This window comes from Mytilus trossulus, chromosome 8 (genome assembly GCF_036588685.1).
Source record: "Mytilus trossulus isolate FHL-02 chromosome 8, PNRI_Mtr1.1.1.hap1, whole genome shotgun sequence".
Lineage (NCBI taxonomy): Eukaryota > Metazoa > Mollusca > Bivalvia > Mytilida > Mytilidae > Mytilus > Mytilus trossulus.
This window is the reverse complement of record NC_086380.1, coordinates 39,877,022-39,896,343: the sequence shown is the minus strand read 5'-3', so window position 1 is coordinate 39,896,343 and position 19,322 is coordinate 39,877,022. Positions and strand designations below refer to the sequence as shown.

Below are 19,322 nucleotides of genomic sequence, written 5' to 3'. Positions count from 1 at the left end.
ACTGAAACGGATTGCAATGTGCACCTGCATGATTACCGTGACTTGTTGCTTTTATTTGGCGAGGATGGTATGTTTGTTTAGTCTTTCTATAATTGCAATAAGTTGTGTTATATTTTTTTTGTAAATATAATTGCATTTGATGTGTTTTTATGTTAAATTCGAAATGAGGTGCTCCATCGTGGGAAAAATATAAATCAACAGGGGAAATTTCATACACTTGTCACTAGTATCATTCCCCAATACCATATTGAACTCCTTCCCGTGCTTTCTTAGATAATTTTCAAACGTTTTATTCTGTTGGCCTTCATCGTTACAGGTAAGAATTTATTAAAGATTTCAGAAATCATCATACCTGCCATCTGTCACTATTTGCTGGGGATTTTACCCTTGAATGCTCCGGTAACAAGACATATCGGCACCCAGACAAATCGGCACCCAAGTCCGAAGACATTTCGGCATCGAATTTGGACATTTCGGTATCCGCACAAATCGGCACCAAGACAATCCGGCACCTTGTTTTTAAAAATAAATTTATTATAAAAAATTAAAGAATTGTTGCATAGATATTAATGATATTATAATTTGTATATAAAATATGCATCACAAAAAGAATAATCATCATTTAATTAAGCTCTTAAAGATTATGTATGAATAAACATAATCTAATTAAATCATAATTGATTGTTAGATATGTTGTTGATAGTTGTTGTTTGAATAAACATTATTAAATTGAATCATAATTAAATCATAATTAATTGTAGTTATGCATCAATCAGTATTTTATGTTTAAATCTAACAATTCCTCAATAGAGACTATATCTACAAGACATGGATACGTAACAGTGTGTTTGACGTAGACTACTGGTGTGTTTTCATGTCCTCCATCCGTACCAACAATGATGTCGAGGGGTGGCATAACAGTGTCAACATCAGAGTATGCACCAGAGTACCAGTGCCTTTCTATTCCTTGGTTACCGAGCTGTTTAAGGAAGCGTCCGATATTCCTCTACAGCTGAAGTTAGTGTCTGAAGGCAAGCTCCAAAGGTACCAGCACAAACAGAGTAGACAGACCCAGGGCCGTCTTTTTGCTTTGTGGGACGAGTATTGCAACAACAGCATCTCCGCGTCTAGACTACTTAATTAGTGTGCCAGTGTTTACGGACCACCACCAAAGTGACTTTGAGTGTTAAGACTTATAGTGCTATTATATATGTTATGTTATTATTTCAGTACTTAACCTTTGTGTTCATACCTATAGTATGCTATGACCTAGTTTATCATGCTTATTACAACCATGAACCATGCTTTTAGTGCTTCATTTAGTGCTGTGTATTATGTGTTGTATTGTTAAAAACGTTTTGTTTGTCGGTTAAAAATATACTTTGCCGACTCTAAATAAAGGTTATTTATTATTATTTATTATTATTTACTATTTATTACATTTATTACATGTATGCATAAACTGTTGAATATAATAGATATAATAAATAAATATTATTAATATCCTACATGTGTTTTATTGATTATGGATACAATGGTAACAGAATTAGGGATTACATTAAAACTAGTACATGCACATTCCAAGTACATGTGTGGTAAAATCTATAAAGTCAGAATGTTCATTTTTTCAGGAAAAAGAATTCACACAAATAATACACCTATCAAAATGACTAAGCTGCAGTACAGTCTTGTGTACAAACAAATAACTAAAAGGAATATTACCACTTAATAAGATACATATATTCAAAGATTTGTCTGAGTGCCGAACAAATAACTAAACGGAATTAACCTCTTAATAAGATACATATTTCGAAGAAACAAATTGATGTACAATATTGACAAATTAATAATGTTATAAATAGTGCAGGAGACAAATACATAACACTCAAACATAATTGCTGTCTATTAACACTGAACACCAAATTGAGTTCATGCCCTCATACATAAACAGTGCCAGGAAATTTTATTTTTTGGTTCACTATATACTGATCAAAGATAAATAATTTATAAGGTGTCGATTTGTCTATGTGAGGTGCCGATTTGTCTAGGTGCCGATTTGTCTGGGTGCCGATTTGTCTTTCACGGGTGCCGATTTGTCTATGGTAGGTGCCGATTTGTCCGGGTACCGATTTGTCTGGGTGACGAACGGTCTAGAATTCGAATGCTCCCAAATGTGCTTATAGTCACCGTCAGCTGAAATTCGTAGCGGTTATCGGTAAAAATAATCTTTACTATCAACCGCGTTCTCTCGAGATATAGTTTTTCTCATTCGATTCATAAATCGCGAAAAGAAAAACCACTACTGACCTACCTTTTAAGTGATCGCACTGTAATAATCCCAACCTTCACATTTTCCAGAATGTTTTCCGTTGTAATTATGCCATCTTCGTTTCTATGAGGATCATTTGTTTACATGTGAAATTCGTCATTTACGCAGTTTCCTGAAATGTTCTTTTCATTGATGTGATACGGTTTCCCGCGCTTTATGCAAATGTTATGAAATTGAAATCCAGGGGAACACTTCTGGAAAAAACAATGGCGGATTCCACCATTCAAAATAGTCTTGGAAAATGTGAAGGTCAGGATTATCACAGTGCAATCACTTAAAAGGTAGGTCAGTAGTGGTTTTTCTTTTTGCGATTTATGAATGGAATGTGAAAAACTATATCTCGAGTGAACGTGGTTGATAGTTTAGATTATTTTAATTGATAACTGCTACGAATTTCAGCTGACAGCGACTATAATGGAAATTTTAAAATAGCAATTAGGTCCATAATTTTAAACAAAACAGTTATTTTGACAATTATTATACATGTATGTTTTAAAAAGTAAGGAGAAACAAAAAAAAACACATTAAGATACATCCTTGGAGGTTTTTTCAAGACTGAAATAGCCATCTTGTCTTGTTTTATAGTAATTCCGTTTTATAGGACCACCTCCAGTAACCTGAGTAAATAACATGAATTATGGATTCACAAATTGTTCTCTTTAAAATGTTTTTTACAGATTTTTTTTTTTACAGAGGGGTGGCTGCCCTTAAACCCTTTCTATTGCTAATAGGCAAAGTGTTCAGAATGTTATTTCTGGCTTCGTGCAAAGAAAAGCATGGTCTACGGCTAAGTTGTTCTAGCAGGTTTAGTTTTTGCTTACAGTTACATTCACAATCACAACCACAAAATACAGCACTCAGGTTCAGATTAAATAGTGTATCTACTGTTTTATTATTGGTGGAGGACTTAGTCATGTTAGTACACACAGACATTTGGCCCGACAGCATGGACAATGAAATTAAATTGGATACTAATAGGTAGTGTCAACATGGTCAAGTCCTGTCAATGTATGTGTTCCTAGTCTTTCAGAAATGACAATATACACGTATTTAGTTTATTTTCTTCATTTGGTTTGGCATGTTTGGTAACTTTAGTTTGCTTACATTTCAAGTACATTGTATTCAATTTCTTGATTTGGACGCCCAATCTAGTTCAGATAATTACATGACATCTTGAAATGCTATTTTATTTTTTTCTGTGATGCCTTGGCTTCCTAGTTTATGTCATAGGAATGAAGGAAGGTGTTATCATGGTTGTAGAAAAAAATTGAAAAAGCCTTCTAAGACTTTTTTGTCTATCATGTCTATTTCAATGGGATTAATTATTTAAAAGTGTTTAATTTTGTGAGGTTCTATAAACCTTATATTTTTATTTCATATATTTTGGAGATTGATAAAAAAACAAAGAATGCAGAATGTGATGGGGTTAAACACGTTATTGGGATCCCAACCTCCCCTTAACCTGGGATTGTGGTGTAACAGCATGAACAGTCATTGTGACAGTACAACATATTAATGAAAAAATTATAAAAAATGAACTTTTGGGAAATTTTTTCTCATGGTTAAGTAGAACATGGTTTACAATCATGACAATCATGACAATGGTTTAAGTAAAAATTCATTTAAAAAATTGTATTCAGTATTCATTCTTATTATACATGTTATATGTATTACAAACTATTATGTCTGCAAAGTTGAAGATTTCTTTTCCAAATGATAATTTTAAAACCATGAAAACTGAAATTTCATCAACAGGCGTGATCCTTTTCTACAGCTCAAGTTAGCACATACTTGTGTATGTTGTGTATAGCAAGATTGAGCTCTTTTAGTTCAAACTATAGATATATGCATTGTCATGATTGTATTGAATCTTTTTTATTATTATTTAACTCTTTATTTTTCTTTACAGATAATCAGTGGGATACTGTAATTTTCTTATATAATAGAAAATGGAAACAGAAAATACAGGTAAAAGATATCTATTCGTTATTCTTAAATTAAACTAATCACTATTATACTACTTTCAACTCTCATTTATTACCATAACTTTTAGATCTCTCTTTTTAAGGATGATATCAAAATAGATTACAACAGTTAAGATAAATGATAATATCATACCTTAAATACAGTGTTTCCACTGATAAGCCATGTCTGCTGGTTCTATCATCAGGTGGTTTCCCTCTCCTTGACTGTTTCAGCACCCATACCCAACCAGAAGCTTCCTCTGCATGTTTTCCAACTTTTCCAACTAAGCTTCTTCTTACTGGTCCAGTTAGCCCTAAGGACCCTAAGGCTCTCCACAATGTTTACGAAACAAAGTCTCTACAGCCTACTTCCACTGGGAAATACCATGTCCTCCAATTCTTTTCTCATTACTTTTTCTGATTATTTCATTACCATATGATTTAGAAATGTAAGAAGATATCCAAATAATTCTACAGAACATTTGCAGAACAATTTCAGTTGGTGGTAAAAACAAGCAACAATTAATCTATCCAACGATAATATAAAAAAGAAGATGTGGTATGATTGTCAATGAGACAAATTTGTTGTATAAGTTTAAACCACTAAATTACACAAAAAGTATTCAAGAGCAAAAGCAGGATTCTTTTAGCCCATAAAATTTTCAATTCAGGTTGAGAGAATGCTTAATTTCAAAGTGTTTTAAGATTCTGTGGACTTCCAAAGAATTATCTCCCTTGAATTTTGTATACCTGAAAAATAGAATAAAATACATCATTTACATCAACTATATCTGAAAAATTGATATGATGAATGGAACTTTGAACTATCTCTTACATATTACTTATTAACTTTATTTGTGTATGAATGAAAGGAGGTTAGACGGAAATATTAGGTTAACAGATCTTGCACAACTTATAGTATTTAAAAGTTAATATCTTGAGGCCTCAAAGCCACCATCAACAATGAGCTAGGACAGTGTAGGACACACTTTCAAATCAACAGAAATTATCAATAGTTTCTAAAACAATCTTAGAGTATTTTACATATCTATCAATCAATCATAACAAAAAATAAAAAAAATAAACTATTTTTTCTGGAAATCTTAACCTAAACAAACAGTTTAGTGGATATTTGATTTCATGGTTTTTCAAAAGTCTGTATATATTCGTGCATACAGAAAACATGTTATTCATTCAACACTTAGCAGTTCTCCTGTACCTACAAAATCCACACAAGTTGATATCTTACGAATATAAATGAATCCACAGTTACCTTTGTGTTAAATGAATTATGCTGTGTAATGAATTGACATTACTTTTTCTAGCTGATGAGTTACCTGAAAGAAAACGGAAGACAGATGGAGATGGTTCACCTTCAGAAGTGAAATGTGAGGCACCTGAAAAGAAATTAAAGGCAGAAGGAGAAGATCCTCCTCCAAAAGAGGGGTAAAGTATCTCAACATAATATAATACACATATAATCAAAATGATAATGTAAATTGAATAAGTTAAAGCTTACTCTTGGTAGTATTAAATGAAAGGGGATTATTGATTGTGATTTGAGGTGTAAAATTTTGTGTCAGTCTTCACTATTGGCCACAGTCACAAACACAGGCTTCTTAAGTTTCTATTTATATAGTGGCCTGTTAAATGTCTGCTACAGACAAATAAAATCTTGAAATAATTACCAAAACTGGGTTAATTACATTGTTGGGGCTCCAACAGTTCACTGTGAAGACTGTTTGTTCATGTTTTTGCCAAACTGTGTATGAGATTTGTTGAATAGAAAGGGGGATATTAGAAGGAATCTTCCAACAATCACCAAAGTTTATTTTAGACTATATTGTAATTACCCCTAATAGGAGTTATTCCAAATATAATCGCAGTGGCAGATCCAGAAATTTTTTAAGAGTGCCCAACTGACTGCCTAAGACAATGAAAGAGTAGGCCTGCTCTATTCATATGCATTTTTCAGTGATTCCCTATATATACACCAAATTTTTTTTCCACAAAAGGGGAGGTCCAGGCCCCTGCCACCCCACAAATCTTCCTCTGAATCGCCTTGCATTTATAGTGACTGTGTACTTTTTGCCTAGTATCAAGAGGGTTAACAAATGTTTCAATTAAGAAAAACATAATTAAAAAGTTTAACAATTGAAGCATGGTCATGATAGTTAGCAGATGGATTCTTCTTTCAAGTTATTCAGGTAGCAAATTTAGTGTGTAACAACTTTTGTGGTTTAAGGGAGATCTTATTTTCCTGAATACTTGATAATAATAAGGTTTTACCAAAGTCTGATTTAAAGCTTATACAGAAAATTGGTACATATGTACTTTTATGTTCTCAAAAAAACATTATTTTTACAAAATTGGTATCCCGATAAATAATTTGCAATCCACATTTTAACAAAAAAAACAAAAAATTATTGAGATGTCCCAAAAAATCTAGTAAAAATTGATTATACCATTTATGTAAAACACTTATATTTTAACTGTACATTCTTTTGTCTTAACCAATTGAATGAGAAAAGGTTTGATAAAGAAAAGAAGAAAATACAAAGGTATAAAACATCCAGAGTCTAAGGAAGTTGTGAAAGAAATTCTTTATATACATGTATGCTTTAAGACTGAAGATTTAACGCCAACAGTGAACACAAAATTTCTCATCATCAAAGAAACTTAAAGAATAATCATTAATAATAAAAGACAACCTTTAACAACCTTTTAAATCAGCTTTGAAAATGTTAGAAATACAATACCATGTCTGCTATAATTGTATAATTATTTTTATTTTTATAGGGCAGCAGAAAATACAACAGAGGAAAAGGATGCTTCTACTGATCTATATGAGTACACAAAGAGAGAAGAATTTACATCAGAGATTTTTAAAATAGAAATCACCAACCTACCAAGATTTGGTTTTAAGGTAATTCTGAGTTTGAAAAAAAAACACAATTAAGGGAGACAACTCTGTATGAATTGACATAATACACTTTTCAAAGCAGACATCTCATATTTTTACAATTGAATATTTTTATGAACTGTTACATGTGTTAGTGACTCAAATTTGATTAAATTTAAAATTTGATTAAACAATCCCTGTTGATAAACTTAGGTGTCTTTTTTCAATTGAAGATCAGGAGAAATAGAAGAGAATATTTTTTGCAAAATTTATTTAGATTATGAGCTTCTCAAACTATGATTACCATTATTGTTGTCATAGAAGTGCTAGGTGAAAAAATGAAGTTATTAGAAATTGGAATTTTCTATACTCAAATTTAGCATTTCCCCCCCTTTTTTTAGCAATTGAAGAAAAGACTGAATGGACTAGATGTAAAACCTGTAAAAGTGAAGGCTGTTGACACACATACATTTGCATTTGCCACATTTAGGTATGTACTAGTTCTAGACTGTAAAATAATTACTTATAATGACAGTGTACATTCGCGGATCCAAGGGGGGGGGGGGAGGGTTCACAGGGTTGGAACCCCTCCCTTTTTGTTGGTAGATCAATGCATTTGAATGGGAACATATAGCTGGAACCCCCCTTTTTAAAATGACTGGATCCACCCCTGGTGTTAAATTGGGTCATCATGAGGTCATGGTTGAATTTAAACAAAACTGTCCATCACTTAAAAACCTGATTGTTCTCAATTTTTTGTTCAACCATTTCAGCAAGGTCTCCCCATACCTATACAAAATTGTCAGTTAGTTGGATATTTAAATTCATTGTTTATTTACTGTGGATTCATTATTATTCCTTGTATACTAATTTTCGTGGATTTCGTGAATATAGATGAACCATGAAATTAAATGTTAAACGAATGACAAATTTCCTAAAGGCTTGTATGAAGACTTTGGCAAAATCACAAATTAAATGTCCACTAACTTGCAAGTTTTCCTTCATCCATGAAAATTTATGCGAAAATAAATGAATCTACAGTATTTCTTTAAAATCCATGAACAATTGTTATCAAACAAATAATATATGCTGATTAGGATATACTTAATCCTTTTAGGTTATTTGACATCATTCTTAGTTATTTTTGAAATGATTATTTGGTCATTATTCATTGACTTTGAAAGTTATAAAGTTAAATTTTATATGATATTAAAAAAGGGAAATCATTTTTAGACCATATCATTTACAGATTTTCTGGTGGTACAAAACATCACGACTAAAATTTATTTGAATTGTTTAATTTTCATAAAACAATTATTTCTTTTTTTTGTTATACATGTAAGGTTTTAGCAAGAAACATTTTGTACAACAGGTCAGTAGAGATGATTTTTAATATTTTTTGTGCAAAATTTTTGATATTTTTTTGTACAAGATTTTTAATATTTTTCAGGAATGAGGAGGAAAGAGATGATGCAATAAAGAAGATTAAAGGACATGTATGGAAAGACAGAACATTAGATGCTAAGGTTTAAAATCCTATTTTACTTTAATCGTCTTATTTCCTCATTTTTATGCAGACATGTATTGTTTCAAAGACTGTTCAGAGTGGAATACGATACTCAGGGGGGAAATATGAAGTTTTGTTCAATGTCACGTGACAAAGTCTTGACCAATCAAATGTTGATATTTATCTACAGTGGAATGTATTATCCCTGTAAAATATAAATGACTAGCTATATATATATAGGGACCTCATTCATGCAATAGCTAGAACTGTATGTTTTTATGTTTTAGAGTTATAATCACTACCAACTTTTGGCAATGTAAAATATCTGAACAAAGTTTGCACAATGACCTTATTTTTTTAAGACATTAGATAATATGATCATTAATTTAAACATATTTATTTATAGTGGATTGGGAAACATGTTTTGCAACTTATATTAATTCCTTTCCACTTTGCGGGTGCGAGTGCTGCCTTGTAGCGGCATTAGCCTACTCTTTTTCGAAATCTACAAGGGTGTCTTTAACGTGCAAGAGATGTGGCTCTCTCGTCCTCTTCCGACGGACTATCATCGTTTCCTCAAGACCATACTCTCAAATGGTGTCAAGTGAGAGCCGAAAATTGAGTCCCTGAAATTTTCATCCCAGACGGGAATCGAACCATTGATCATTGATCATATTTGATATGATCATTGATATGATCATTGTTGATTTGATTTGATGATTTTTATTTGATAGCTAGCCAGTGCTGCAGCAGATCCATTCCAGAAGATAAGAAGTAAAGATAATAGAGGTGAGCCCCCTCATGGGTTTTTATGCCCCACCTATGATAGAAGAGGGGCATTATGTTTTCTGGTCTATTAGTCCATTCGTTCGTCCGTCCGTCTGTCCGGCTTCAGGTTAAAGTTTTTGATCAAGGTAGTTTTTGATGAAGTCCAATCAACTTGAAACTTAGTACACATGTTCCCTATGATATGATTTTTCTAATTTTAATACCAAATTAGAGTTTGTACCCCAATATCACAGTCCACTGAACACAGAAAATGATAGTGCGAGTGGGGTATCTGTATACTGGGGACACATTTTTATTAATATATGTTTCAAGAAATACTTTCAATTTTGCTTGTCACATCTGTTGTACTCGTTCTACATTCTGAACTTTCTAAATTGTTATCTTTTTGTGCAGAATTCTGTTGATTAAGATGAATACCCATAATTTTTTTTATTCAGTTCATCTTTTTTTCAGCTGAAAAATCAGCCAAACAAATAGCTGAAGAACAGTTACCAGTAGAAGAAAGGTAAGATACATATATTTAAAATTTGAACTTAATTATTTATTTTAAATTTGTAATCAAAGTTAACATCAATTGCAAAGCTTCCAATAATGTCATGTCCTTATGAATACCAGTAGTCTATAAACTACTACATGTATACTTAATTATATTACTAGTTTATTACATAAGATAAACAATTCCATATGTGATTTTTAATGCCCCACCTACTGTAGTAGAAGGGCATTATGTTTTCCAGTCTGTGCCTCTTCGTCCGTTCTTTCTTTCGTCCGTTGGTCCTGCTTCAGGTTTAAGTTTTTGGTCAAGGTAGTTTTTGATGAAGTTGAAGTCCAATTAACTTGAAACTTAGTACACATGTTCCTTATGATATGATATTTCTAATTTTAATGCTAAAAAAGAGTTTTTACCCCAATTTCACGGTCCACTGAACATAGAAAATGATAGTGCGAGTGGGGCATCGGTGTACTTTGGACACATTCTTGTTTCTTTTCTTAATTAAGTTTGTCCATTGTTCTCTATTCTTTACATATCAGCATCCAATTATTCTCTTTTCTAAAAAAATATTCTTCTGGTTTTGTTTACTCTTTATTCTGAACTGTTTGTCTCTTATTCAAGGTTATCTGAATACCATCAATGTTCTCTATAATGAATTAGCAGCAAATAATAGGACCTTAAACTATTTTCATGCCTGGTCATCTAAGGGACGACATCAAAAGTTCAATGTAGGATAAAAAAACTTAATTCACATATCAATAGGGATATATGTAAAAATCAATTTTAGATATACAAAACTTGTAGAATTTAAACGTTTCATTATATGTCATTCTGGTCATCTAAGCATTTTATTATATGCCATTGCTTGATGAAATTAATAAGATAGTTAAGCTTTTATGAATTTTATGGCTGTAAAATTTTAATATCATAGTTCAGTTTCCGCAATGGAGTCTTTTACCATATTTTCAAGTCATAATTTGTGGATCAACAGGAGACACACTTTGTTATTGTACATGTTTAGATGTTTATTGTTTGTCTATTTCAGATTGAAAAATTCTGTGACACCTTTATGGAATGTTCCTTATGAAGAGCAGTTAAAGGTATATAAAATAAGATATATAGTGAAACTTAATGATGAAAAATTACAAGGGTTTCTTCTTCAATAGTTTATATTGTAGATTAATATTTTATGACAATCTTCGTTAACTCTCCTTGTCTTGTTATATTAAAACATATATATATGAGGGTCTTTTTTGTCTGTTCCATTACCAGATTAGTCGCAGACCATCACTTTGAAATCTCAACTCTGTATGGGTGTCAAATACAGATAGAATGTAATAGAAATTTCAAAATAAAATATTTAACATTGTACAGAAAATGTTATGCAACCACAATAAATCTGAACAATTTTTATCATTAGAATTTTGTATGTACTTTGAATTACTTTCAGACTAAGTTTGAAGAAATGGAAGAAGCATTAAAAAATGTCTCCAGACAAGTTCTCAAAAATATACAGTATGATAAAACCAATACTGAAATGAAAGACTGGATAACTGGACAAAGGTAAATAATAAACAAGCACAAACTCTTAGCTTAGGCTGGAATAACAAATCAGTCACAGTTAAAATGATGTATATAGAAATAAATGATTTGCTTTGATCTAGAAGTAGGTCATATAACACTTAATTTTTTAAAGTGTATTTTGAAATAAATTAAACCTCTGTATATAAAAAAAAGAAGATGTGGTATGATTACCAATCAGACAACTTGTCCACAAAAGACCAAAATAACACAGACATTAACAACTATATGTTACCATACGGGCTTCAACAATGAGCAAAGCCCATACAGCATAGTCAGTCTGTAGTCTAGTTAAGAAGCATTATAAACAAGAAACAATTTTAGGGTTACAGATTCTTTATTTCAAAGTATATATATTGTAATCCAAAATATTACCCTGTAAGAACAATCCTTTATATAAATGAATGTAATCTAATTAAATAACAAAAATAAATGGTTAGATCAAATCAAAAGTAAAATCACAAAAATACTAAACTTAGAGGAAAATCAATTTCGGAAAGTCCATATTAACATGGAAAAATCAAATAACAAAACGCATCAAAACGGAAAGGACAAGAACTGTCATATTCCTGACTTAGTACAGGCATTTTCAAATGTAGAAAAAGACATTTCAGCATGTACACTCTTGTGTCTCTCATATATTCCTATAAGATATCATTTTAGTTTGAAATCAGAGCAATTTAAAAAGAGCAAAGCTAACAGCAAGCTAAGTATATTAAACATATTTTGTCTTAATCTTTTATAATCAAAAGATGATTTTACTTTGTAGAAAACTTTATGATGGGAAATGCTGTCCATTATTAGCTATAAAGCCTTCTGTAAGTTTTTCCATAGAAAATGTTTATTTCATGATGTATAATGAGAGCATGTGAAGTTTGACCACTACATTAATGTATATTTGATTTGGTGGTTTTGGGAAGGTGTGCACTTAAACGTATAGAAAAAGCTTTCCTCATTTGTTATTGAAATTTGTGGTTCACTTTTACCCATGAAATCTACAACTATCATTTCCCAGGGATAATAATAAATCTACATAAAACAGGATGTAAATCAAAGAGGATTGGGATTATTGAATAAATTACAAATAATGGGCATTAAGGTGGTACCTAACACTTTAGTTAAATTAATTTGGCTCGTTTAATTTTCTTAAAATTTTGACAAAGTTATTTCTTTGACCCTTTGACAAAAATTTAAAACCAACTGTTTAATCATAAAAATTACACTAGTTATATAGCAGTTTGACAAACACTTATTTTGATCATTGAGAAGCTTAACATTCCCTTATCAACACAACTGAGTTATCTCCCTTTAGTGTTAGGTACAACCTTAAGTGCAGAATAAAGGGTTGAAAAAAATAGACCCACAAATATCAAGAACTTAGAATACTTATAGCTGTAAAGCATTATGGGGTGTTAAAACAGAAAGAATAGAGAAGAATGCTCTAAAATGAATTAATGAGGAAATTGAAGGTCCCCCAATCAGACTCTCAACAAAGTATTTTTTTTTATATTTACAGCCTGTGAAAGAAGGGTACAGAAATAAATGTGAATTTACAATTGGCAAAGATGTTAATGGGCAAGGTAGGCAATAGATGTTAGAATGTTAGCTATCTTTTTCTAACGATTTATATATGAACATAGGCAAGTTCAGCAGCAGACATCACAGGCTTTTATATTGTTAAAGAGAGATAGAATGTACCAAAAAGATAATCAAAATCTTTAGGTGAAAACAAACTGACAACCCCATTGCAAAAAACTAAAAGAGACCAAAAGACAAACAACAGTATACCAAACACAACATAACTCAATCTAGTGAGGGCTATTCAAGAAAAAACGTTTATTTGTGGTTGGAAGGCACATTGTATTAATAATACATGGATGATGGGTATCAGTGCAACTTTTCGCACTGTAATGGACTATAATTCTCAATTACAATTGTATGGGTGGCGGGTGCTGACCAAAAATGCCTTCCCCCCCCCCCTCATACATTTTTTTCTGGAATAGCCCTGAATAAAATTCATTGTGTTCATTTCTGGTAGTGATACAAATAGATAATAAAAAAAACTGAGCAACATGAACCCCATTAAAAAGTTGTGATCTCAGGTGCTCCAGATGGGTAGCACATCCTGCTCAACATGCATGCCTCACCCTTTGTGCTACTCCTATTAGATGTGTTGATTAGTTATATCATGTGATGAGACATAACAAAATAGCAATCAAAATATGTTTTATGGTTTCTGACATGTGCTTTTATTTAACATAAAATTCTGATACTGGTTTAATCTAATCTAAAAATCTATACATGTAAATTTTTTAGTCATGTGAGCTTATTAATATTTGTTGTAAACAGTTTTATTTTAAAAATAATTACTCAAATATTAAAAAGAAGATGTGGTATGATTGCCAATGACACAACTATCCACAAAAGACCAAAATGACACAGACATTAACAATTATAGGTCACTGTACGGCCTTCAACAATGTACAAAGACCATACTGCATAGTCAGCTGTAAAAGGCTCTGATAAGACAATGTAAAACAATTCAAATGAGATAGCTTACACCCTTATTTATGTCAAATATACCTTTATACTATATTACAGAGAAAACGGTTGGATTTAGGTTTGGTATGTACAAAGATGGTACCAATTCAGTAGGAGAACCTTATGATTTACTTATTATACCAGAAAGTATGAAGAAAGTTGTTAAGGTATTACATTTTTTTAAACCGGTTAAAGAATGAAAATTCTGTTATTGATTGTGGATTGTATAGCTCCAGAAATTTCAATGCATCTTCTACTGTTAAGTTTGTTTCCATGCAGTAACTTTGGAACTATTCAACAAATATTTTAAAGTTTTAATATGTTTTTACTTCTGAATCTTGTTAGCAATTATATGTCATGTCAAGTTTTATAAAATTTTGGCAGAAGTTTTTTAATGATTAATATTAAGAGATAAAGTCTGAAGCAAACATTTGAAAATATCTTTTTCATTTTCAGTATTTCTGTGAAAGATTGACTTGGTGTTTTACTGTTAAAATTTACATACAGTCTAAAATTAAATACTTTTTGATGTGAAAATTTGGTAAACCTATGTTGATTGTTATGAAACTTCGACAAAAGCCAATCTTCAAGACCAAAAAAATAGAATCAAAGACAAAAATAGATATTTTTTTTTAATTCTGTATTCTACAGATAAATGGACCCACTATTTAAGTCCACATTACACTAGTACTTTTACACTGACAGCAGTAATCTCAATAACTTTGAAAATGTTTATTGTTTATGCTGTGTAAAAGTGCAAAATTCCAGAAATGGTGAAAGGATTTGTTTCCAATAAGATGTCCACATACATAAAGTAACTGTGGCCATCAAATTTGGAAATGTTAAGAATAATATTTTCTACAATTTTATTCAAATTTTTCAGTGTTTTCAAGATTATATAAGAAGCAGACCACTTACATCTTATGACCCTGAAAATCATCAAGGTTATTGGAGGTTGTTGACAGTTCGTTCATGTCTCCTTGGTGATCTGATGTTAACGGTAGACTTCCATCCACAACAGCTAACCAAGGTACTTATTGATAATACACCTTATTATATTTGACTTCACCTATATCACCCTGCTAGATTGCTCCATAAACTTTGTATTTTAGCTTTGAAACATAGGGTTCAAATCATCAGCTTTTATTATATCAATACACATGATAGCCAAGTTGAAAATTTTTGTCACATTTTTCTCAGAAACTACAATACAAGGATTTCTGAAATTTTGTATCAGGGTTTATAAGTCAGCTATACTTTGTGATGTGTTTTCAGATTCATCACACAACGACTTCCTGTTGACTGAAAAATTTATGCGGTGCATGCATGGTATCATCAATGAGCAGTAGCTCATAGTTTCACTTGTTTATACCATTTATCTTATGTTCCTTTAAATTATTGTTTTTTTTAGAAATAAAGCAGAAAGAAAAGTTCAATTGAACGATACTGTACAAAAATACACTGATTTTAGTTTTTCTGTCTCTGTTATAATCTTAACAACTGTCCAGTCTTGACATTCAATTTTAGAAAAGATGGGTTAATCGAATTGGTTAACCTTTGTTCCTTATTTATCTATGACAGCATAGCAAGTCATAAGTATTAGCATGGTACCAAGTTTCATCTGGCTATACCATGAAGTGTGACAGGTTCTTTGATATTTTACTTCCTGTTTGTTGAATTCTTATATTACATGAGGTTGATAATAAATGTTACTTTTGAAACCATTTAGGCTGCTGTTGATGAAGAGAAGAATAAGCTACAAGAATTTTTCACATCTGGGGATGGCAAAGGCTGTAAAGTTAGCAGTTTATACTGGAGAACATACAGTAGTGTGTAAGTTAACTACATCCCTCTAGATCTCTTACATTTATAAATAGAAACACTATGATAACAGTAATAATAGTAAAACTTTATAAAAATAGAATAACAAAAGAACAGAACTCTGAGGAACATTCAAAACGGAAATTCCCCTAAACAAATGGCAAAATCAAAAGATAACACATTAAAAATACAAGTGGATAACAACTGTCATAAACCTGATCATGACTTAGTATAAGCTTAAAGTTGCTGCCATTTATAAAGTTAGCCAAATATATCCTGAATGTTTAATGCCAACACATAAAATATAATACACATATTCAACATATTAATTTTATATACTACACTCTCCTCTATGCCAAAAAAAAATTATACAGTTATTTCTAATGTTTTTTCAACTGATTGGGCGGAGCTTACATTTTAATTTGCATAAGGACAGTCTAATTGAAGATGTGTATGATAAGGATGATTGCCGTTATAATTATGACTGTTTTCCAATCACCTATCAGTGTCATCAAAGGAATTTACAAAAGAATGACTGGACACTTCATTGATGAGTGTATCCTAAAACACCTATTTATAGATGGACTGGTTTATTATGAACGAACCAGTTAAACTCCGAACAGTCAAGTGAAACAAATCTAGTAATACTTAAGTTGATTTTTATTTCGCTTTATTTTTAGATTCTAGGTTTTTAGTTACAAAGGAAATCTGATTACTTACAAATTGTGTGTATGTTTTATGCATTTTTATTTTTTTTACAGGCAAACAGGATCCCATGAAGCTGAGTATGAACATGTTATTGGTAGTAAGGTATACATCTGATATAGATATCATTAGTCACAAAGAATTATCTACCTCAATATTATTTTACTTCACTTTAGAAGACAAGCTTTATGATGCATTTCCCTGTTTGGTCCATCCATCAATCTGCCCATGTGACCATCTGAGTTTAAATGTTCAGGAACTATATATGAATTAATTCATAATTGTTCAGTAGTTTTCACTGAATTTGTGAAACTAATAAGTCTTTGTATGTAATTTGCACTTACTACATAAATGGCATACCCACAGCAACTTTTTACTTTCGTATCATGAGTCCATGATACAGATTAAAATTTGGAGCCAACAAACTTCTTTTAAAATATGTATTTAAAAAAATAATTGTTTATGGATTTTTATAAAAATGGATTCTAAATGTAGAAATTTTTAATATGGTACTTATGTAAACAAAACAATTTCTATTATATCATCTATCGTTTTACTGATACATAATGTTACATATATGTTTTTTTTTATATTGCAGTACATTGAAGAGAAATTGTTTGATTTAAAATTTAGAGTTTCACCAGATGCATTCTTTCAAGGTATGTTTAAACCACCATGGTGGTCTTTAAGTAGCATGCTAGTTCATGGTTTGAAATTTATTTCTTGAAAGTAAATATTTAAATGGATCCAAATATCATGTCAATTTTCTCTCTTTTTAATACTAAAATACAGTCAGATTTAAGAAATCTACTATTACGCCTGGTAACACAATTATCGTCCCTTGATTTCGTTGTCTACAGATATAGTTCCTTGTATGGACAGTGTGTTACTTGCCATTTTTTATGCCCTTTCCAAATTTATTTCATGTTTTATGTGTCAAATAGGAAGTATTTCAGAAGCTGTCAAAAGAATTCAGGACTCCCTTAACATAAAATTGTCAATATTTTTAGGTAGAGGTGATAATGGTTTTTTTTTGTTTTCTTTCCTATAGTTTTGATATAGTTTGACCCAAAAGTAGTACACCAAACTGTAAAAGTTTTATTGAGAAAGTACTTGTGGGATAGTTATTGATTTTCATTTTTTTTTGTCAACCAATGCACTACTTAACAATTGTCATGTGGTCACATAATTGTAATGGAAATAATTGTTTACAGTGCCATAATATTGAGTTCATTCTATATTTCAGTTAATACACTAGGGGCAGAGGTTCTATACAGTCAGGTTGCTGATTGGTGCAATGTTTCTCCAACCACAACCGTTTTAGATATTTGCTGCGGTACTGGTACTATTGGAATTTCAATGGCAAATGTAAGATTATCATTATGACTGTAATGAAAACATGTAACTGTAAATTTTTGTATTTTTGTGTGTATGTTGACTTTTGTTGATAAAGGGACAAAAAATGAAATTAATTATCTTAAGGGCGGGTCTAAATCATTTTTTTTTTCCTAATATAAGATTTTGCTATATTTTTCTATAAATGAACTTTTATCTTATACTTAATACAAAAATAAAGTAAAGGAATGGGGTCACCTATTATTTTCACTCAAAATCTGCCTTCGAAAAACGCATACATTTCTGTAAATGTACTTTTTTTTCTGTTATACTAATAGGAGAAATAATAGAAATATCGAAATAGAAAAAATAATAATTACAGAAATTGCTCAATTTTTACAAGAGTTTAGATTAAGTACAGCCAATTTGAAAATAATAATAAAAAATATAGGTCACTGATGATTTAAAAAAGATATTTCAATTTCAATGCTAAAAAATGGCATTTTTGCACCAAAGGGAGTTAATTTGGAGCTTTTCAATGATATTTTAATTAAGTCATCTGGGGCCAAAGCAAATTGACTTTAAGCTCACCTGGCCTAAAAGGCCAAGTGAGCTTTTCTCATCACTTGGCGTCGGTCGTCCGTCGTCGTCCATCGTCTGTCATCGTCCATCGTCGTTAACTTTTACAAAAATCTTCTCCTCTAAAACTACTGGGCCAAATTAAACCAAACTTAGCCACAATCATCATTGATGTATGTAGTTTAAAATTTGTGTTTTTTGACCCGGCCAACCAACCAAGATGGCCGCCATGGCTAAAAATAGAACAAAGGGGTAAAATGCAGTTTTTGGCTTATAACTCAAACCAAAGCATTTAGAGCAAATCTGACAAGGGGTGAAATTGTTTATCAGGTCAAAATCTATCTGCCCTGAAATTTTCAGATGAATCAGACAACCCATTGTTGGGTTGCTGCCCCTAAATTGGTAATTTTAAGGAAATTTTACTGTTTTTGGTTATTATCTTCAAAATTATTATAGATGGAGATAAACTGTAAACAGCAATAATGTTCAGCAAAGAAAGATTTACAAATAAGTCAACATGACCAAAATGGTCAGTTGACCCCTTTAGGAGTTATTGCCCTTTATAGTCATTTTTGTCGAGCCTTCGACTTTAGTCGAAATAGCGAGACTAAGCGATCCTACATTCCGTCGTCGTCGGCGGCGTCAACAAATATTCACTCTGTGGTTAAAGTTTTTAAAATTTTAATAACTTTCTTAAACTATACTGGATTTCTACCAAACTTTGACAGAAGCTTGTTTATGATCATAAGATAATATCCAGAAGTAAATTTTGAAAA

General features: G+C 31.3%; 1 protein-coding gene across 1 annotated transcript in view; it reads left to right on the top strand.

Annotated features, from left to right (window-relative positions):
- Positions 1 to 229: 229 nt before the first annotated feature.
- LOC134680935 (tRNA (uracil-5-)-methyltransferase homolog A-like) overlaps positions 230 to 19,322 on the top strand; it is a 35,918-nt gene continuing 16,825 nt past the window's right edge. The window contains exons 1-18 of the mRNA XM_063540249.1: positions 230 to 316; positions 4,239 to 4,297; positions 5,619 to 5,739; positions 7,093 to 7,219; positions 7,597 to 7,685; positions 8,646 to 8,721; positions 9,437 to 9,491; positions 9,945 to 9,996; positions 11,030 to 11,084; positions 11,435 to 11,547; positions 12,335 to 12,383; positions 13,082 to 13,145; positions 14,167 to 14,273; positions 14,990 to 15,136; positions 15,836 to 15,939; positions 16,689 to 16,737; positions 17,231 to 17,291; positions 17,879 to 18,000. Of these exons, the coding sequence (XP_063396319.1) occupies positions 4,279 to 4,297; positions 5,619 to 5,739; positions 7,093 to 7,219; positions 7,597 to 7,685; positions 8,646 to 8,721; positions 9,437 to 9,491; positions 9,945 to 9,996; positions 11,030 to 11,084; positions 11,435 to 11,547; positions 12,335 to 12,383; positions 13,082 to 13,145; positions 14,167 to 14,273; positions 14,990 to 15,136; positions 15,836 to 15,939; positions 16,689 to 16,737; positions 17,231 to 17,291; positions 17,879 to 18,000 (1,410 nt within the window). The 5' untranslated portion in view covers positions 230 to 316; positions 4,239 to 4,278. The remainder of the gene's footprint in view (positions 317 to 4,238; positions 4,298 to 5,618; positions 5,740 to 7,092; positions 7,220 to 7,596; positions 7,686 to 8,645; positions 8,722 to 9,436; positions 9,492 to 9,944; positions 9,997 to 11,029; positions 11,085 to 11,434; positions 11,548 to 12,334; positions 12,384 to 13,081; positions 13,146 to 14,166; positions 14,274 to 14,989; positions 15,137 to 15,835; positions 15,940 to 16,688; positions 16,738 to 17,230; positions 17,292 to 17,878; positions 18,001 to 19,322) is intronic.